The 20,963-nt window shown below is 50.0% G+C and overlaps 8 protein-coding genes across 8 annotated transcripts; 5 read left to right on the forward strand and 3 right to left on the reverse strand.

Moving 5' to 3' along the window:
• Window positions 1–76: 76 nt before the first annotated feature.
• On the forward strand, window positions 77–1,024 carry N7471_005656 (phytanoyl-CoA dioxygenase family protein; the record flags this gene model as incomplete). The annotated part of the gene is made up of 1 exon (XM_057278375.1): window positions 77–1,024. The coding sequence occupies one exon, from the start codon at window positions 77–79 to the stop codon at window positions 1,022–1,024; it is 948 nt and encodes a 315-aa protein (XP_057137985.1).
• A 347-nt stretch (window positions 1,025–1,371) lies between these two features.
• Window positions 1,372–3,015, reverse strand: aglA (putative alpha-galactosidase; the record flags this gene model as incomplete). Its single annotated transcript, XM_057278376.1, has 1 exon — window positions 1,372–3,015. One exon carries the CDS (start codon window positions 3,013–3,015, stop codon window positions 1,372–1,374), a length of 1,644 nt encoding a protein of 547 aa, XP_057137986.1.
• Window positions 3,016–3,670: 655 nt separating this feature from the next.
• N7471_005658 (Zn(II)2Cys6 transcription factor domain-containing protein) lies at window positions 3,671–5,261 on the forward strand (the record flags this gene model as incomplete). The annotated part of the gene is made up of 3 exons (XM_057278377.1): window positions 3,671–3,742; window positions 3,859–4,462; window positions 4,519–5,261. The coding sequence occupies 3 exons, from the start codon at window positions 3,671–3,673 to the stop codon at window positions 5,259–5,261; spliced, it is 1,419 nt and encodes a 472-aa protein (XP_057137987.1).
• Window positions 5,262–5,721: 460 nt separating this feature from the next.
• N7471_005659 (class I SAM-dependent methyltransferase) lies at window positions 5,722–6,968 on the reverse strand (the record flags this gene model as incomplete). The annotated part of the gene is made up of 3 exons (XM_057278378.1): window positions 5,722–5,985; window positions 6,046–6,759; window positions 6,930–6,968. 3 exons carry the CDS (start codon window positions 6,966–6,968, stop codon window positions 5,722–5,724), a joined length of 1,017 nt encoding a protein of 338 aa, XP_057137988.1.
• Window positions 6,969–8,023: 1,055 nt separating this feature from the next.
• On the forward strand, window positions 8,024–8,835 carry N7471_005660 (uncharacterized protein; the record flags this gene model as incomplete). Its single annotated transcript, XM_057278379.1, has 5 exons — window positions 8,024–8,210; window positions 8,269–8,364; window positions 8,442–8,460; window positions 8,554–8,596; window positions 8,650–8,835. The coding sequence occupies 5 exons, from the start codon at window positions 8,024–8,026 to the stop codon at window positions 8,833–8,835; spliced, it is 531 nt and encodes a 176-aa protein (XP_057137989.1).
• Window positions 8,836–9,870: 1,035 nt separating this feature from the next.
• Window positions 9,871–13,104, reverse strand: N7471_005661 (uncharacterized protein; the record flags this gene model as incomplete). Its single annotated transcript, XM_057278380.1, has 3 exons — window positions 9,871–11,641; window positions 11,697–12,226; window positions 12,289–13,104. The coding sequence occupies 3 exons, from the start codon at window positions 13,102–13,104 to the stop codon at window positions 9,871–9,873; spliced, it is 3,117 nt and encodes a 1,038-aa protein (XP_057137990.1).
• Window positions 13,105–16,651: 3,547 nt separating this feature from the next.
• N7471_005662 (putative mitotic spindle checkpoint protein (Mad2B)) lies at window positions 16,652–17,521 on the forward strand (the record flags this gene model as incomplete). The annotated part of the gene is made up of 1 exon (XM_057278381.1): window positions 16,652–17,521. One exon carries the CDS (start codon window positions 16,652–16,654, stop codon window positions 17,519–17,521), a length of 870 nt encoding a protein of 289 aa, XP_057137991.1.
• Window positions 17,522–19,743: 2,222 nt separating this feature from the next.
• Window positions 19,744–20,895, forward strand: N7471_005663 (uncharacterized protein; the record flags this gene model as incomplete). Its single annotated transcript, XM_057278382.1, has 1 exon — window positions 19,744–20,895. One exon carries the CDS (start codon window positions 19,744–19,746, stop codon window positions 20,893–20,895), a length of 1,152 nt encoding a protein of 383 aa, XP_057137992.1.
• Between the last annotated feature and the right edge of the window lie 68 nt (window positions 20,896–20,963).

Consider the following 20,963-nt stretch of genomic DNA (forward strand, 5'->3'; position numbering starts at 1 on the left):
CCGCAGATATAAATTTCAACTTCCCCAGATCTCCAGATATCTAATTGTTTTACTCTTTCACCTTTTTTCCACCAAAATGTCCACCCCAAACCTAGACGCCCTCAAACGCGATGGCTTCGTAGTAGTCCGCAACCTCTTAACCCCAACTGAGGTATCGCACTACCGCGAAATCGCCACAAAAGCAACAACCCTAACCCGCAACGGAAGCTGGCCACATTTCCGCACCGTCCCGAAACAATTCCCACCCTGGCCGACAACCGCCCCGCCCGCCTCGGAGGGCGGAATCTGGGGCGTGCAGCACTTAATGCACCCCGAAATGCCAGGACGGGACAGTTTCGCACGATGCTACTTCTCTCCCACCATTCTCGCCGTAGCGGAGGAGCTAATGGGCGTTGAGAATGCCGCCAGCAGCGAGACAGAGCCACTAGTCATGGAACTGTTCAATCTGCTCGTGGCGCCGGAAACCAAAGATTTCGAGCTCCGCTGGCACCGTGACGATATCTCAGAGCATGCCACTGCCGAGGAAGAACTCGCACAGCTTGCGTCTAAGGCGCCTGGCGGCCGTCAGTCGCATTGCCAGTATAACCTGGCACTGTGTCCCGATGCGTCGCTGATTGTTGTGCCAGGGACGCATGCGCGCGCGCGCACGCAGGTCGAGCGTGAGGCGGATCCTTATGCGGCTGAGTTGCCGGATCAGTTGGTTGTTCAGCTGCAGCCTGGAGATGCGGTGTTTTATAATAGTAATATTTTGCATCGTGGGGTTTATCGGGGGAAGAGTGAGGGTGGGGTCGAGACCAGGTTGACTTTGCATGGAAGTCTTGGGTTGAAGGCTTCTGGGGATGGGGGTGATGATGCCGAGGAGAAGAAGAAGGTTAGGGCTACTGCTGTGCTGCAGCATGGGGTTGGGGCCTGGGTTCATCGTGAGGATGCTGCTTTTGGGCTTGGGGAGAGGCCTGAGAGGATGAGGGCTAACCTTGTTGAGATGGGCACTGGGGAAGGAGTTGGGTTTTCTTTGCAGGGGTAGACTATTCAAGATTTCCTTGGGAAATTGTGAATATTGTTGTTTGTATGTATTTACCGCTGGATCTGGTTATCTTATATATAGGGCAGAATGTACAAATGATGAAGCTTGCAGCTGCGGGCTTGGCCCTTCCTACTCGATCAAAGCCTCTAGACGAAGTCTTGGGTGTTTGTTAATCTCCTGTTTATTGTTCAAATCTCCTCATGTGGCTAATAGGCCTGACATTTCTCCATGCCCTTTAGTCTTTGTCAATGCTGCTCTCATCAGGCAGGATCGCACCTGCACCTATATACATCCAATCACGTGCTTCCAAACTCGGATGTCGAGTTCCACGCTAATCCATATCTAGTCTAGTTCAAATCTCTCTTGGTCAGACGGACTCCACTCGGCAATCCAAAGATCTGCCCAACACTATCAATCACACACTCCTCGATACTGGCTTTATCCTTGCTCTGAGTCAAGCAACTCCTAGACGAACTGCGCAAATGACCCGAAATGTGATGTTCCCAGGTAGTACCAGTACCACCCTGGCACTTAGCAAGCGAAACCCCATCCCCAGCAGCAAGACAAACCGACGCATCCGACAGAGGACTCAAAGTCAGCTTAGTGCCATCGCCCGTTGCCGCCACATGCCAGACCTGGGAGTCTGAGGCACTACATTTCTCAAAGGTAACAGAATCAGTAGAAGCAGTCATACAAAGACCGGACGGAGTATTGAAAACCATCCCGGTAGGGGTAGTCTTAGTGCAGCTTTCAGGCAGCGCAATACGGTAGACCTTAGCAACATGAGAATCGAGCTGGATCTCGATAGCAGAGTCGATAGATGAGACCTCGTCGGTGACAAGATCGCGCGCCTCATACTTGCAGCCAGACTGAGACGACAGGCCGAGGCGTGCGAGGGAGACGGTCGTTGTGGCCGCATCGGCTCCACGGTTCAGCACGGTTAGGAGTCTGTCGCCGTTTTCCAGGGAGCGGGACAGGACATCGAAGGTGCCATCTCGACTAACGAGAGCAGATTGCTGCCCCAACGGGTCCTGATTCACATCGATGAGGGCCTTGTTACTGAGGAATGCGATTTCCTCGTCCGAGAGGGGGGGAATGTAAGCGCTGAGAATCAGTGGCGCGCCGATGGAAGCCCAGAGCGCGAACTGAGACTTTTTCTCGTTCTGAGAGAGGCTCGGGTGGTCTGGGATCAGGAAGTCCGGATCGTTATAGTAGCCCGGTTGCTGGTAGCGCACTAGACGCGCGTGGAAGTCATAGTTATACACGATGCTATCCCAGGCACTGCCACTGCTGGAATAGACAAGCACATCCGCCGAGTGACGCGCCAGCTCGCCGGATTCCGGGACCCAGTCCATGACTACCGCCCAGTCTGACGCCTCGCCTTCGAAATATGCAGGAGCGGAATTAGAGAAGATAAGCGGATTCGGCATGGCACTCAGCACATCGTGCCACTGCATGTAGCGGACACGGTACTCCTCGCGGAGTGAGCGGCCTTCTTCGGCCCAGACATTGCATCCGTCCAGCTTGAGGTAGTCTATGCCCCAGCTAGCGAATAGTTCGGCATCCTGCGTCTCGTGCCCGTAGGAGCCCGTATAGCCGCCGCAGGTCAAGTTCCCGGAATCCTGGTAGATGCCGAGGTGAAAGCCTTTGCTTTTCATGTAGTCGGCGAGCCAGGGGATGCCGTGCGGGAACTTGTCGCTGTCCCACTCCAGGGAGCCGTCATCGGCGCGGTCGTGGAGCATCCAGCAGTCATCCAGAGTGAGGCGGTCATAGCCTACGTCGAGGAGGCCGCGTTTTAGCATTGCTTGCGCTGTTTCGGTGAAGAGCGTCTCGTTCAGATCGCACTGGAAGCGCGCCCAGTTGTTGAACCCCATCGGGGGTGCTGGGGCTAAGCTTGGGTTCTCAGTCGAGGCTTGCACTTGTAGCAGTGGGAACACTAGGAGGCCGGCAATGCTCTGGGCTGCCCAGCTTGTGGGCGAGAGTGGCTTCATGGTGTCTGTGCAGTACGGAAGTATAGACAAGAACGAGATAAGATGTAATATGCTTTGATGGCGCAGGCTTATAATCGGCTGAGGCGTATGTTGCACAGCATCCCGGGCGGTTTTATGCCAACCAGGACCCCTTTGCTCAATTTCGTTCACTTCCTTAACTGTCTCATTTTCAAGGATTCCCCGCACCGACGTCGCATCTACAACGCGCAGCGATCTGCAATAATCGCGGGGGACGTTATAAGCATTGCGACGGTACCATTGACATATAGCATATTTGATGAAGTAGCATCTACATACAGCACAAGAGTTCCTCGAAGAGCATACTGAATCTGATTTATAAGATCGGCAAGACATGCCGATCTTCACAAGAAGACAATTCCGAACTCTGCCCAATCAGAGTGCCGCAGAGCTTTAGCCCAGAGCCAGAGAGAGAAAAACTGGATCTGAAATACGATCCATCACATTTTTCTCCTTGAAGATATGTTGTGGCACAGCTGACCCTGCATTGGACGACCGGGATGCAAAAAACCGGACTTTTTGCAGTGGAACCCCCCGCCCTGAACTTCAACGGTTTCTCCGATTCTCCGATTTCCTCTGGGGAATTGATTTTTGAATTGCATCTGCAATACTACTACGGTAGAGTGGTATTGCCGCAATGCCCCAAGACTCTAAGACGAAGATACGCCCGCAGCAGTCGTGCCTCAGATGTCGCGAGCGCAAAGTGAAGGTACCCGGATACTCTCTTGCCTATCTCTCAACACTCCCACGTTACTATCTCTACTATCTCTACTCAAACCCTTTAATTAATCCTCACGCCACTAATCACCCCTCTCTTATCACCAGTGTGATCGCTCTATTCCATGCCACGCCTGCATAATCCGCGGCCTCGAAGCGGAATGCACCTACCTAACAACGGCTGAAGATCGCGCCCATATCAGCCAATCCGAAATAATCAACCAACTACGCCGCGAAGTTGCACAGCTGCGAGGGCGCCTGAACCAAGGTCCACGAGAGCCGGGTCATAGCCAGAGCAAGCGCCAACGCCAGCGCTCGCTACTGGACCAAGGGACCGGGCCTTTCCCGGGGAAGGACCCGAGTTGGACACAATATACACCTGCGCACACGGGCTACAACCACGACAGCCATGGCCATGCCAATGGCTCTGGGTATGCGACCGGCGCTGGCGCTGGTTCTGCTTCGGCTAGAGGTACCCCGGATGCCGGTGAAGGTAGCTGGCGCGGGTCGTCGCCATCCTCGTCAATCACGACCATGACGAACTCTGTTACTGTTACGAGTCCTGATAGTACGGGGAGTGAGAATGGGGCTGGGTCGATGTCCGCTTCGTCGCGGTCGGCTTCGGCTTCGGCTTATCCTATCGCGACGGGGTATGCGCCACAAGTTGCGGAGCCAGATGGGTCGACCGCAATTGAGCCGCTTGCTTTTGGAAGTTTGTTTTTGCATTTGTTCAACTTCTTTTTGGGCGCTTGTGCTAACCTTATGCAGATACTCTAGAAGATACGACAATGTTCGGTTGTTATACGGGAGGCATGACCTTCGCTCCGGGGGACATGTCCGGAACAGTCCCAGTACCGATGCAGGGTCTCCCGGTGCACGGGTTACACGCGGAGGATGCGATGCTAGGGATGCACCACCCGTCGCTATACGGAGCCAGTAACCATGATTATATGCTTGACGGAGGCAAAGCACTGCCATACCTACAACACACTGGCTATCCCGAACCCATACCCACATCAAGAGTAACACCTCACAGGGAGGAATATTCAATTGAAGATGACAGACCTCATGCATATCATCAGTGGGGGCAAGATGCATACGGGAATCCGAATCCAAGTCAGAACCAATTCCCGCATACGCATATATACCAAAACCCGTCTCATCATTCAACTATCAACTCCTTCACCAATATCACTGCCACCAACACAAACATCAACACCTATACAGATGCACCCTTTTTTCCACCCACCCCGACACCCGTGGCAAGCGATACTTCAAGCCATGCCAGCCCCAGTTCCCAGGACCGTCCTTCACCAACAACCATCATGAACTCCATGCCAAGCTCCTGGAGGGGCGAAGGGAAACAGGAACTGCTGGAGATCCTGCTGGAAACAATTGGCAGCTGTGACGAGCAACGTTTACCTCAGGTGATTCAGGTCTTGCGGACAAGTCCTTCACCCGAGGAAGCTGTTTCAGGGGTATGTCAGGTTCTCGGGATTGGGACTGGGTGACGACGGCGTAAGCGCACACTCAAACCGAGCCCCGGACGCGGGCCTAGGCCTGTTGCCGTATGCATATGCCGAATGCGTTGGAATCGAGTGCTTCGCGTCAGATTCAGAGCTGGGTCTCTGGAAAAACCACTCGGTGGATATGTCGGTCATATAGCCCGGGTCGCTGGTCGATACCAGGCAAGTAAAGTCATCGTGAGACCGTCTGAGACAGAATCACCGCACCGCACCATCTTCCCGTCCTCTCATGCTTCACGATATCCATGTCCACATGAATATGAACATAAATGAAGCAAACCATTAGTACATAGAAGCCTTTATACAGTAATGGGCAGAAATATAGTTATTAAGCCATGATTCATGTGTTAACAGAGATCGGAGAAGTTGATAGGGGGTATTCTTAATCTCAGTTTTAGCTCGTGGGGTATCATTGTCATAATCATCGCTGCCACAGTCTCAAGTCTCAAGACGCCTCAGAACCAGTGGATACATCGTCGAAAGGCCGCTGTCCGTAGACAAAGTGGAAGCGCACATAGAGGTGGAGCGAGCAGTTCATCAACTCCGCCCGCGCCTTCTCCATATGCTCCTGTGCATCCTGATACGAGAGGCCGAGGACACGAGTAAAAAGAGCCAGCGAGTACGGCTCGATGGTTTCCAAGATAGACACCTTGCCGATGCGACCGATTTCTTTGTAGCGGCGGTTCTTCGCCCAGCCACCAACAGGACTCTGAAAGTAAGTCAGTATGCGAAACCACAGCTGGAAAAAAATAAAAAATTGTGGCCATACCTTGTAAACGTCATCAGTAACATTCGCAAACCCCTGCTCATTCATCCACTGCTCAATCTGCGATGCAACATCCATCGGCTTCCCAAACTTCTTACTAGACTGGGTCAGCAACCCCGCCCAGCTATTGATAGCAGTAGCCTGTTCATGGGTCCCATCATCGGAACACACACAACTCTCAAACTCCTGCGCCTCAAACCAGCCACCCGGCTTAAGATGCTGATAGGCCTGCTTAATCAGCCTCGGCCAATCCCCAATCCCACCGGCCAATGTTCTTGCATGGATATAGTCGAACGCCTCACCGGGCGAGAAAGCCCAATCACTCTCCGCATCGTCGATATAGAAGCGGCAATTGGGCGGCGCCCAGTTCGGCTGGATGGGACTGAGATCGGTGCCGATGATATCCGCCAGCGGGTAGTCTTCGGCCATTTCCAGGGCCCATTCTCCGGGGCCGGTGCCGATGTCTAGAATGCGGCGCGGGTTGGAGTCGCGTATTGGTGCGCGGTGCAAATTCCCGCCTGTGAGCAGCTTGAAGAGGTGGTGCGTTATTGCTAGGCGGTCTTGTTCTTCTTGGTCGTTTGGGAAGGGGTATTGGCCGTTGCGGTAGGCGTGATAGCGGCGGCCATTCTCGTAGTTGTAGTCTCGGACGGAGGAGGCAAATGAAAGGTTTGAGCTGGTGAGGGTTTGGATGTCGAAGAGAGAGTCGTCATCGCTTGTCTGGGGGTTGTTAGTGGCGGTTGGAGGTTTTAATATTGAATTATAAATTAGGAGTGGAAATTGGGGTAGTGAGATCAACAATGAGGGTGGCCTGTTGTTTGGGCGCTGGAAGGTATAGGGATATGGGGTAGGAATGGGATCAAAGAAGTGACAGGGAATGATCTACTTACGTCGACTTGGATGCTTTCATTGAGATTGGGTTGTGACATGGTGAGACAGAGGGAGGTGGGGAGATTGAGAGGAGAAAGGGAGAGGTAAAAAAGCGGGAGTTTTTATTCCCTGTGGAGAGAGAGAGAGAAAGTAGAAGAGGAAGTGAAATGAAGCTATCAATTCCAAGAAACCCAAGAAACCCAAGAAACCTAAGATCCCCGAGAAACCCGAGAGAGAGGATACGAGGAGCCCTAGCGTAGCCACTTATCTTTTTTCTTCTACCACCTGGCTGGTTCTGTACCTTTGCTTTGACCCCGCAGTGGGAAATCCGACAGGCTGGTAAGCCCATTCCAAATCGGTCGGGATTTGGATTTTCGATTCCATTTCCGGGATCTCAAGGGACTAGGACTAGGGTTGGGTACTTCTGGCTCTATACCTGCCTCTATGCACTGGGTGTCTTGGCATTGTTTTAATGTAGACTTTGGGTAAGGTTCCAAGCCATGGAGAGCCAGCACGTGTAGTATTCGAATGTCCTGATGGTAGACATACTACTGTCATCTGCTAGACAACTTTCTAATAGGTAAATTTAGGTCACATAGCACCGAGAATATCTACAAGCTAGATTTCATTGAGTTCTCGAAGTAATATTTTTACTTGCTTACTCAAAAATATCCATGCCCTGAGTGAGACGTCATATGCTGATATCATGCCCAGGTGATGCCCAGGTGATCCCTCCACACTTATCAATAGGCCATGGTCACTAGAGAAAACCAGAGGCTCTGCCAGATGTCTGAAAGCGGGGAGAGAAATGACTGACCGCTCATTATCCATAGGAGACGATCCCATCCTGGAGAGATCAGGTATCGTCGCAAAGATCATCACCTGCCCCAACCGAACACCTCAATTCCGACTATTGATAATATTCTTGCCCCAATCCTCAAATCACAGGTCTCCGTATATATCAGGCACGCCATGGATAGCCCCACTGAGTCCCTCTACGGGGAGTATTCCGAAACATGGACCCATCACTGCCTATCTTGTGGATGAGCGATTAGCCATCGTTCTCCTCCGTTCGGCGGAAAGTTGTTGAGACTCGGACGTGCTCAGGCAAATTATGCACGTCCTCAACGACTTGGGAAAGCTCAGTCGGGGAAATCATGTACCGCCCTCTGTCGTTGGGCTTCGTGTGGTTAACCTTTGCGATTCCAGGGTAAAACTAAAAGTCACACTCGACGTTGGTAGTCCCAGTTATAACGTATTCCTGTTGCATGGATTGCGAGAACATTCCGGAAGGTCCACTGGTAAATTCTGGAGTCTTTCAATCTATAAATGCCTGTTAACTGACCTCCATGCTTCTAGGGTATATAACATCCTCAGCCCTGATCTCCCCCTGGAATGACACTGTTGCCGCCCTTGCTTCCCACCTTCAAACCAATCTAGTCATCCACATCAGAGGCACTCCCTCAGCTTAGGCACTCCCCTTCCGTGACAATGGTACGTCTGTCGAGTCGTACGCTGATACACAAGCCCAGCTGGTCGTGCTCCCAAAGCGTACGTTCCAACCACCGCGCTCGGATCTTATCTTCACTGACACAAATCGGGCAAAAACTACTCCACACTACATCCACGAAAGTGAGAATTCAGTCAACCCGAGGGCACAGCAGCAATCCTTCAATCCATCGATCACGTATGCTTATATCTGATATAGAGTGATGTGATATTTATCTAATTTGTTATCAGACTTACCCCGCAATCGCAAAGCTCAAGAAAACGCATCAGCAGCGTGACAACAGCGGGCGGTATATCATATCCCCGACCGAGCTTTCCCAAATCCTTTTTATATCCTTGTCGCGTCTTGATGAATGCTGCCTCCTCGCTGGAGACAAAACAATCAAAATCAGTTGCCACATTGATGATGCTATATAGGTAGTCTTCCTTTGAGGGGAGGTAAAAATGCTAGGGACTATCCAACAATGGAGGGGACTAGCGTGCTACGTTTTAGGTACCTGCCCAGGATGTATCATGCGGCCCCGGGGGCCCAGGTGGCCCCATGGCCCTGCCCAGGTGGAGCCTTCGAGGTAATGGCGTGCTCAGGTTAACGAGTGACAATGAAGCGGTGAAAGGTGAGCACTAACACTTAAGGGGAAGCCAAGAGACACTGTAGGTATGCCCGAGCCAGAGATAGAGCCTAACTCAGCTGGGTACCCTGGGATATATGAAAGGGAACATAAAAAGAAAAAAGTCACCAGAAGAAAGCAAAGAAAAAGGCAAAAAAAAAAAGGCAAAACTCAAAGCAAGGATCACCCCTGGTCTTGGACCCGGGTGTCTGGTACGTCCCCACACGGGACGGATAAACCCTGAGTGGTTCCGACTGGAAGGAATGGGGTTTGCAGAAGCAGGGGTATCCTGACTCTCTCTCCTGCTTCACTTTTCTATGTGTACTTTTGTTTCGAGTTGTATATTGCAACATAGGGAGGCAAAGTCACTAACTAGTTATATATGTATATACATGTATGTATCTAATTATACCACTCCGAATTACCTATCATTATCTCTTGTCAGAGCCTGAAGATTTCAAATGGCTAGGCCTCTAGTCCGTAGCTGAAACTTAATTAAACAAAGAAACGAAAAGTTGCAGATGAACACATGGCGTGCGGAGTCCGGAGTACAGGGGGTGCAAACAAAGAACTGACATTCGTGGACAGCCCCAATTTGGTCCAGGCCAGAAGCTGCCAGGGTCCCTGCTACAAGGATATGCTAATGCTCATTCTACACTAGAATACGGAGTAGGTAGCAAGAAAAAAAAAAAAAAAAAAAAGGTATGCTTACTCTGTACAAGCGACAGATACAAGTCCTTGTATGTTTTATTGGCATCCATGCATCAAACCATTAATAACCCGGGCCCCGAGGAAGAGTACTACTCGCAACCACAGCCTCGAGTAAGAATTCACCCAGCTCCACTCACAGACTCTGCAGCTTAGCTTGCTCATCCGGAGTCAACGCCACATACAATTCTTGGAAACCAGGCTGCGTGGAGGCCTGTCGGAAGAAATCCGCCAGGAAGCCCTGCGTTTCATCGTCTCGGCGACGCACACCGAAGACACTCTCGGAGCCGCCCTCGCCGAAGCTCATCAGCCCCTGCTTCGTCGCTCCGATGCCGAGGTCCAGGACCTGACTGGGGAGATCCTCCCAGTCGTCGTCATCGTCGTCGCTGTCAGCGTCATCCAGGGCCGCCGCAGTGGCGGCATCGATTTCCTTATTGCCGGATGCTGCACCCAGCTCTTCGACCAGAACCTTGATGATCTTCAGTGGTGCGGGCACGGTCGTGAATTGGTCTGGGTTCTTGCGCGCCTGCGAGCGGGTCTTTATTCGGCCAGTATCCTGGATGATGAGGTCGCCTTTGACGGGAACTTCGGCCACACGTGGGTCGGCGAGCTCGTATAGTCGTGCCAGGGCGAAAATGTTCTGTTTGATCTCGTCGTAGCCGGCAAAGTTGACGGAATTCTCAAGCCACTTGCTCAGGACCACGGCGAGTCCGCTCTGGCCGCCCAGGTTGACCTGGGCCAGGAAGTCAACTACCTCGCGTGCGCTGATGAGAGTGAGTCGCGCGAAGACGAGGATAAGACTTTGGATGAATTGCGCTTGCTGTGCTGTCGCCAGTCGCTGCGCCACGGCTTGCAGGAGCTGCGGCAGGTAGGGACCGAGGCGCTCGGAACCGGCCCGTTCAACCAACTCTGCTGCTAGCTGGCCGACCTCTGTGGCTGCGTTGTCATCCACGGCCGGGCCCAGCAGGCGGTCAATGATGACCAGCACAACTTCAAGTGCTTCCTTTCCAGATTGAGGATCACGCCAGACGACGAACTGCGCAAAGTCGTGAGAGAGCATGTGTCGTACGGCCTCTGTGGCGGGCCGGATCAATTCGGCCTCATCAGAGTCTAGCAGCAGGCGGTTCAGCTTGGGCATCACCGTCTCCACGAAACCAGCGGGCATCGGCTCAGGACTCCGCTCGGCCAGAGCGCGAAGAAGATCGGCTGCGAAGTTTGTCAACGCATTCTCTTCAGTTAGGTTGCCCACATCAATTGCGCCCATTAGCGAGGGAAGCACCTTCTCGCAAAGACGCATGTAAGAATCGGGGCCATTGTCGGTAATTTGGTCCACAATATCTTCAAATGCCTCTGTGACAGTCAAGGTCAATTGGAAGTTTTCGGCTCCGCTACTAGCAATGCTGAACAACACGTCAATGGCAGTAGACGATAGAACCACACTAGAATCGGCCATGATAGTGTCCCGGAGGGTTTCCGCCAACGTAACCTTGAGATCATCAGAGTCAGTCTGTTCACGAAGGTCGTGTGCAGAGATGAATTCTGAAATGGCCGCAATCACTGCAGGCTGGAAGGGGCGGGCCAAGCCCGTCGGCAAAGCGGGCATCAGATCTTGTAGCACCCGGATGCAGGCCACTTGGACCACCTCGGCGGGGTCTTCGGCGATCGCCTTCAAAGTAGCCTCCAAATAAGATGATGTGGTCTGTTGGAATGCCTCACCGGCGACCTTGGACAAAGCGCCAGCCACAAGGTAGCCCCGAGCGCGCAAGAGCTCCTGTTCTTGTTGGGTCGCATATTGCACGAATTGGGTGAAGTGGGATGCCAGCTCAGGTGAGATTTCTTGGTCCACTTCACCAAAGTCTCGAAGCAAACAGTTGAGAATGTACAGGGAGGCTTCCCGTGATTTCCATCTATTTGCATCATGGTCAATATAGTTCCACAGCCGAAATATAGAGTGATACTCACGAAACAGACGAATCAGCAAAGATGGTGTTCATGTAGCCCAGTAGACCCTCGGCAGCTGTACCCTTCAGCCATTCACCAGCCTTAATCGCCAGATCTCCGCTGCAAGTTCGAGGGGTGTAGTTTGCCGTGACAGAAGTTTCCTCTGAAAGGAAAAGGTTCACGTCAATCTCCCATAGAGCCTCCTCCTCTGTTGTAATCTGTGCGTAGGAACTGGCGAGCTTCATAATTTCCGGAAGCCAGCTGGACGTGCTGGCAGTCGCACCGGCATTTTGGAGTTGCTGCTGCAGCTCTGCCTTTACCGGAGGTGCCTTCAAGAGGGCCTGGATAATATCGAGCTCCTCCAAAACAAGGAAATCGAGGGAGTGGGGAAGTCCGTCCCCATCCTCCAAACGACTCTGCCTCTCGTTCTCAATGTAGAAATTCTGGTAGATCGGCAATGCGTTGGTGAGTTCTGTCCAGACCGTTGAGAAGAAAAGCGGGCTTTGTGCGGTCAAAAGAGCAGGGAACACCATGCGAATTTTCATAAGGGTCTGTGAACAAAAAAATCATGTCAGCGAAAGTCCGGCAAAACCAAGATGAAAGACCCGCATACCTTGACAACTTGCAACTTTAACCCAACAATTCCCCTCCATTGCGATGCAATTTCCCCTTGTTTATGCTCCTCTTCCTCGCTGGGTGGCTGCGGCAGGGGTGCCTTTAAAGCTGTATCGAAGAACGGCGACCATCCACTGAGCACCTCATCCATGAACTGCTTAATGGCCGTCTTGTGTTGTTCCAGAACCATTTCCAGGGTGTCGAAACAGGAACGGAAGACTGCGACAGCCAGAGCGCGCAGCATTGGCCGTCTGGACTCGGCGGTAGCAACGGCGAAGAGGGACGAAACGAGATCACGGGCGACATTGAAAAACTGCTCCTCACTGAACCCTGTATCAACAAGATCCAAGAGAACCTTCAGCGCACCGTGCATCTGGCCATCGGTACTGGCGGAGTCATTGATTATACGGAGCAGTGAAGGGAGCAGCTCGGGCCAGTCGTCCGGGAAGTCGGCACTGGCGATCTTGCTGACAGCGTAACTTGCAGAGTTCTTCACCTTGCGCTGGGGGGTATCATTTGTCGCGAGGACCAATAGCGCCTGGCGGACGTTGGCTTTGTTCGCATCGTTGATGAGGATTTGTCCTTTAAATTCGTCGAGAATTGGGGACCAGGCGGCGGCAATGAAGGTACGCAAGACTGAGAGGGCAGACTGGCGCAGATTGACTGGAACTGACTCGTGCGAGGCGATTGCTGTGAGTGAGGTTGCGAAGGAATCGTGGGCATAAAGGTTTCCCAGCTGTGACTCTGCGGCTCTTCTGGTATCGGCCTTCGGCGACTGGGTGTCTGCCAGGAGCGACAGGAGTTCTTGCTCCATGGCGAGCGAAGTGTAATCAATGAGGCTGTTTGTGGTTCGGGGAGCAGTCCAGTAAGAGATAGAAGAGAGAAGAAGGAAGGCTTCAAAGCCAATTGGGTCTCAGTCACGAAATATTAAGAATCCAATGTTTTGCGCGTCGACAGATAAGGAGACGCGGAGGAGGGGCATTTCGAAGGCGGTCGGCCCTACAATCGTATATCGCCCCAGTTTTCATATTATTTCCAAGCTTCTTTATTTGCATTTGGTTTACTTGTGTGTTATTATGTTGTAGAGCTCCTGTCAATTGTGCTACCGAGTTATTAACAAGTATACTATTTTGATCATCTACGGGTACCATTCTTTATATGACCCTACACCCGTGTCCTTGAGTCCCTGGTTATACAGTACGTTTGATGCTTTTTACTGCCATCGTATATTGTACATAGTAAAGTTAAGCCCAACATGTCTACTCCGTGCTATTGATCCCATTCCTGGTGGCACTGTTGCTGGTACTGCTGGTTACTATCCTTCTACCTATAACACCGCGAATAAAAAAAATTCTAAAGAAAGTAAGACATCTAAAAGAACATCTCAAAGGGATATATGAGTGTTATCTCACATATAATTCCCCCAATACCATCTTGAGCCAGATACATCAGCTTATTAAAGTCCAAAATCGTCAAGGACAGAGGCCGCATACGCGGCCGATTACTCTTGTAGATCATTATATTTCTAAGTCCATACGTACCAGCCTACATAATATGAAAATGCTTCAAGTCCTGAGAGGTTAAGCTGTACGCAGTACATCAAGTGTGTCTACGTTATGGGGATAAACCCAACTTACGGTGTAGCTCGATAAACACAATTGTTCATTTCTTAGATCTCTCTGATCCTCGGTTTCATTAAGTATGTACCTTCAACATAGGTACGAAGGTGGGCTCATTCACAACGGACACCTCCATTGCCGACTAAAAATAAATCCGAGCAAATGTTTAGCCTCCAAAATTAGACATGGCCGTTTCATCTTGGAAGCGGGAGATCACTCCGATCTGCACTGGCAGCCAAGCAGAAAGGTATGTCAAGGATGAAGGTCAAATGGAATGGACGGTGTGGAAAAGCAGGAATTTATTGACAAGGGTCAATCTCCAAAGCCACATTTTAGGTATTTTTGTTCCTTGCTTTATTGCTGCCAGAGGTTTAAAACGTATATTGTAGGGCACGTCGGACAGTGAGAGAACTTCGGGTGTTCACAGTTTGACGATTACATATAGCTTAGACTACAAGCCTAATGTCCTCTCCAATGGCATCTCCAGATAAGGTCACACGATCCCCCGGAATAGTTTAATTCCAGGAACCTCCAGAGATCCGACCTCCGCGGAGGTCGATAAGATATCCAGTGGACATGGCACATTGAGGATCCAGTAGGGAGTACGGAGTAGAGATTTACCGTTTACCATTTCAGGACCTGCACCATACGCAGCTGGCTGCATGGGTCACTGGCCCGGGCTGAACTGGCTCGGGGTTTCGTTAAGATCCAAGTTCTGATCTTTTTGGTCGATCTTATTGGGTTATGGTCCTTCGGAGAACATGGGAGTTCCACTGAACTGACTCGGTGTCATTTTGGGGAAACTATGATTTCGAAATTACATGGTCACACGGGTCGGGAAATAATTTTATCAGTGAGACTGGTATTCAGAATAGATAGAATGTAGGTAATAATTAAGGACCTTAAAATGGGTGGGTATACCTAAAGTACCTAGTTACTATATAACGTGTACATAGGTACGGAGTAGCCCTAGGGAGTCTAGTATACCGTACTTATGCACATATACCCCTCCTAAAGCTCCATAAAGGGTAAAGAGGTACATAGACATTGTAGAAACAGATGGAAGAGATTGATAATCCAGTACAGGAAGGATACCTCATACGCTGAACCTGCATGACTTTCCAAGTACAAATGACGGAGCAAAAACGACATTCTCCCCGGGAAAAAGCACCCTGGTCTTATGACCGCCACTGCCGTCAGTGTAAGAAGATCATCGGGTAGGCCAGATGGTGCGTACTGCATCTTTATTGGAGAGAGTGGATAGGCGTATGATGCAGTACAGTGTACCCGGTACTTCACTGATACCCCCGATAGTTTCCTACGATGTACAATGCACAAAGTACTAGTTACAGAGTAGTAGACTATGTAAAAAGTACAACATGCATGCTCTAATCTAGTTAATATATCCGTACCTATGTTATATATTATATGTTATAGGTAATGTGTAATGTGGTTTGTATAAATCCTCTGTGATCTTCTAGGCTCAATGTTGGTAGGTAAGGTACTGGAACCCATATAACCAAACATTGAATTCTGCTCGGCTACATCCCGTTGGTTCTTCACTATGATTCCATGGTAGACGGTTTTTATACTATTATTTCCATTATTGCCCTCCTTGGCCATTTTTCGCCGATGATCGCCCCTCTTATAGAGTAATCCATCCACCTCACGACAGTGGGGAAGAAAAAGAGAGGCAAAAAAACTGTGTGCCCTTCTTTTCTCCATACAAATATGGCATAAATACTGGAAATTGTATACTATACACTGTATTTTTCTTTTTCTTTTTCTGTTTCTGCTTTTTTTCCCCTTCAATTTTAGCACTTCTCTGCCATGCTAAATGGCTACACAAGATTTTGGCTATTGAAGAAAATATCAAGAAATCGAGATAGAATTATAAGATATGAAAACAAATAATACCAAGCAAAAAGCGAAGTAAATTGAAGTTGAAATGGGAATTCTGCAAACCCATGACGCACCCACGTGACATCAACCGTGACCCTTCCAACCAACCTACGTCCGTCTTGTCCGCCTTTCTTCTGCTTTTCCCCTCGATGAGAGAGAGTGAGGTACATCCCATCGATTCATCTCTATAACCTCTTTCCTTCCTCATTACTTTCCAAGTTGGGCTCAGCCCACTTTTTCCTTCCTAAAAAATATTCCCTCGAGGGTTACCGTCTCTCCAAAACTTCCCCTCCTTCCCTTCGCTTTAACACCCCTCCTCGAATTCCCCTCAAGGGTTCTTAAATCTAAAAAAAGCGATCACTCTCTTGCACCTGGGATCTTCACTCGGGAATTATATGGTTTTTCTATCCCTCATGCTTTGAGGCTTGCTTCTACTTGTTGTTTTGTCCACCCAAGCGTACGTTTCGGATTTCCTTTACATCACAAACAACCCCCTCCTCCAACGCACTATATACCCAACCATCTTCCTTTCCCCCCCAATAGACCTCACTTTCATACCGCGTTGAGTGACTACATTTTGTCGCTCTACTTACCCCAATTTCATCAGCCATCTTATCCTAAGGATCATCGTGGCCGTGTCGTCGGAGTATCGGGGAACCCAAAAACTTTTACCGATTCCAAAACATAAACAACACCTGAAAATTTATTGGACGTGACGTTGACCGATGGCTTAGAAAGGTAGAGCGATGATTAGCTTTAGGGTGGAACATCATTCAGATTCTTCGAGACTTCGTCAAGACCACCCTCACCGCGGAAACGATACCGGATCGTTCGACGGCAATGCCGATTGCCAGTGAGAGCAGTAGTACCACCACCACCATGACCACTTTCTCCGCCCCGGTCCCTGCTACCAAATCGCTGCCCACAAATCAGTCAGCGTTAGCGGCCTCCTTCACCAATTTCCTCACCGTCTCCGTCCATCAAATCCTATTTCTGCGCTCCGTTTATCCGCGCGCAACCTTCCTCCCCGTGCGGGCATACAATTATCCCGTCCGACAATCCCGTCACCCAAAAGTCTGTGACTATATCAACGATGCTTCAATCGCAGTTGGAACGGAGATTCTCAAAGGCACAATCACCGCAGTCAGTATCATCATTTCATCTCTTCGCACAAATCAGCCCCTCGAACGATATGCCTTTGATCTGTCGGGCTTCCCACGTGCGCCTGCAGGAGAGGTGAATACTACATTTGAAGACAGAAATGAAGATTCATCTAATCCAGCCCCTGTCTCAGACCGGGGGCCCGCACCAACCTCGGTCGACCTCGAGGCACAATTCCGGGCATGTCTAGCGAGACTCGCCTCAGCCTGTGCCCGGTTGACCCCACTTCCCCGCGATGACGAGTTCAGTTTCACTGTCTGCATTGAAGTGCGCGAAGACGCTTTACCACCGGCGGGGACAACCAAGGAAGAACAAACTTGGATTGTGGCGGAACCGGGCAAAGTGCACCTACGATCGTGCACTGCACCATTTTCCGTCTCTAAACTGCGGAACGGCGAGCCCCAGGAAGCGCCCCCCAAGGTCTCGAATGGCCGTGCCAAAACAGTACCTGTACGACGTGTTGAAGCCGGCGAGCTTCGGTTGGAGTTGTGGGTAGAAGAGGCACGACAGAAATTTAACGAACCGGTGGACTCAGAGCAGCCACCATGACCTCAAAATTCCCCGATCCTATCTCAAGCCTTGGGGGAGGGAATTCATGTTTTTTGTTTTCATTTTATTTTTCTCTTCCCTATCTCTTTTTTTTTTCCCCTGTCCACACCCAAATTCTGTCTCATTCTTGATTTAGCGTGACCAATGATCGAACATACATGATGGACGAAGGAAATTCTGGAATTGTCGTCCGCAAGTGGCGCAAATACATAAAACGGGGAGCGGACGATTTTTGGGACTCACATGGCATTTATTTACATAGATCAGGTTCATATCTTTCCTTTTTTTTTGGTACTTCATTCCCAAGTGCTTATTCTTCTCCCCATGCTCTTCCCATTCTCACTTTCATGACGCTCCTTCTCCATCCCTCTTTTCTTCTTTTTCCCACTGGCTTTTTTATAGCTTTCCCTTTACTTCATTTTGCATTTTGCTTGATCCCTTGGGTTCTCTCTCCTCGCTGATCTTTTTTTCTGCGGTCCGGCCTTTTGTTTTTCATACCATCTCCCATTTTTCCGTTGTATTTCATTCGTCTCCTTTGTTGAAATCAACTACATGATTCTCTTTTCTAGCCAATTCAACTATACTAGCAACTAGTTCCCAATGTCGTCTTGTTAGCTTCTCGATTTTGCGTTTTTCTGTCTCTGCTCTTATGCTGATGACCCCAGTGAAAAATGATTCCGTTCGAAACAATGCCCCTAATGCCATAATGTCTGTTGTGTCACAAAGTTTTACCCGATTTTGGTTTGCTCTGTTTGTCATTTGATTTACATTTCACCTGCTTTATTTATGTTTGCTGTCCTTATGCTTAATGCCCTGGGTCTGACTGATGAAAATAGGCCGCTAGGCTTTCGGGGGAGCGACTATGTAAGTGTGCTAGCCAGACATCCAGTTTAGGTTAATGGATGCTGTTGAAAGTGAAGTATAGAGAGCTATGCTCTTGTGCTTTGTCTATCCCCAAGAAACCATTATCTACTTGTGTGATGAAAGCTAAGAGAGAGGGGGCTACAGTCTAAAGGTGAGACTGAGCAAACATTCTAACAAGAGGAATGAGGACTGCAACTACCTAGGTATCTGTATCATCTGATACGAGAGATGCTACTCGGGCTTGTGAGAGTAGATTAAATCGATAATAATACCACGAGAAACTAGTGGGGTTTACTGAAAAAGGAAATGAGTACAAAAATATAAATTCAATCAGCCCTACACTAGTTTCCATATACTACTCGCCATTCAACAGGGCTTTGGACTGCCTAATTCCCATACCATGTCAAGTTGTGATACACGAACAACCAGCCGTATTAATGTTTAATGGGTAGCTGTGGGTCGAGGGATGGTTGGGAGGTAATCCCTATATTGTTGAATGAATTCAAGATCAAGTCCTTCTATGAAGTCCAAATTCGAATGTTGGTAGAACTAAGAAGACTGTTGGGGAAGTGGGAGTACATAGGTCTACTGGTAGGTATGTAGTTCAATGATCTACTAATGTAAATTTATCGTGTATGGAATGGTCGCGTGAGGTCCACATTCCACACAGTGATAAAAAGCTTCATAAAATATATATATAGAACGTCAGACCTGCAATATAAATGAAGATCAACACCACAGGTTACGCAGGTTAATAAATAAATGTAATGACATAATCGCCAAGGCTCACATGACCCGTTCAAACCCTCCGCGAAAGGCAAAAGACCGGCTCTTACGTCAAGGGCCTATAAGGACTAAGGCAATGCAACCTCCATCGCTTGCCATCGCTTTGCTTCGGGCCAGTGACAAAGAGAAACACGGTGTGCCTCTTTTTTTTTTTTTTACTTTGTACGTAGAGGGCAGGAAGATCCGGCCCGGATCATGTTGTGGAACGGTGAGGGGGAGGATTGGATGGATTGGGTGTGGTTGGTCCAATTGTAGTGATTTAGATCGGGAGAACATACTACCTAGGTATGTTCGTGTGACCAGTTGTCACGATCTCGCCCAGATGGGAATAGAAAGTTAGAAATGACCAGTATATTTTGGCATCGGGGCCCCGTCGGTCCACGGGTATCTCCCAACCTTGGAAGCTTCTGGGTTTTGGTTCTGTTCTTGTCTTCGGAACATCTTTAACTTTGGACTACCCCGGATTCCTGGATTTCTCTTTATTACATATTCGCACCTGCCCTTGGTTTCCCCCTTTTCCACCACATTCCCAACTTCGATAACTCATATACTTCAACTCTGCTCAACTTGACATGATTGCCGCAGAGATCCCCACTCTCCCCGCAGGGGAATCCCCAGATCTGATTCTGGTCCCAGCCACAGCCTCAGAGCGCATTGCCTCAATCAAGCTGAACAGCGTCGCTTGGAAAGGACCCCTAGATGTGGAAACATACATAGAACGCGAGAACCATCTCCTCCAACAACGGCTGACCCGCGATGGCCTAACCTGCTGGATCCTAGTGGATCGCAACGAGCCCCAGGACAAGCGAACAATTCTCAGCTCATGCGAGTCGTACCGGAAGACAGCGCTGCTTGCGCACGATGGGCAGGTGGAGAAGGTTTCCACGCACGGCGTGGGAAGTGTCTACTGCCGGCCTAGTTTCCGCGGGAAAGGGTACGCAAAGCGGATGCTGGAAGAGCTGAGCACTAAACTCGAGACGTGGGGGATGGAGAAAGAGCCACGGCGGAAGTCGCTATTTACGGTTCTTTTCTCGGATATCGGGAAGAAGTTCTACGCTCAATTTGGGTGGCGGCCGTTCTCGTCTTCCCATATGTCTTTACCGGCTACTACGGGTGGGCTGGAGAAGGCTGTTACGAGGGATCTATTTGCTGAGGATGTTCAGAAGTCTTTGTGCAGTGAAACTGTGCTTGCCAAGCTGCACGAGCAGATGCGCCTGGCGTCGCAGAAGGCGAGTGGTGCTAAGATTGCCATTTTGCCCAACTTTGATCACTTTGTCTGGCATTGGGCTCGAGAGGAATTTTATGCCGAGAACTTGTTTCCCGAACGCTCCCCGCCTGTAGTCAAGGGCGCTGGTGATGACCAGGCTCGCGTGTACTGCGCTTGGAACCGGAATTTCGGCGAGGCACCCGAGGATAATGTCCTCTACATTCTTCGGTGGGTTTATGATGACCCCACGTCTCCGGCGGAGGAACAGGCCACTGTCCAGGCTATGGCTGCTATCCTCCGGCGAGCACAACAAGAGGCGCACGAATGGAACATGAGCAAGGTTGAATTCTGGAACCCTACTTCCCTTTTGCAGAAGGCTGTGGCTTTGGTGGACCCGAAGGCTGAGCTCGTGCATCGCGAAAAAGAGAGCATCGCCAGTTTACGGTGGACTGGCGAGGAGCAAGGATTGGGCAAGGATGTGGAGTGGTGGTTGAATGAGAAGTACACTTGGTGTTGATCATTCATTCGTTAGAGCATCGTTTCGAGGTCTGTTTCTTTGTTTGCTCGTGATTCTTCCCGCTTTTT

This window comes from Penicillium samsonianum, assembly GCF_028829775.1.
Source record: "Penicillium samsonianum strain IBT 33392 chromosome Unknown utg000003l_segment0_segment0, whole genome shotgun sequence".
NCBI classification, from domain to species: Eukaryota; Fungi; Ascomycota; class Eurotiomycetes; order Eurotiales; family Aspergillaceae; genus Penicillium; species Penicillium samsonianum.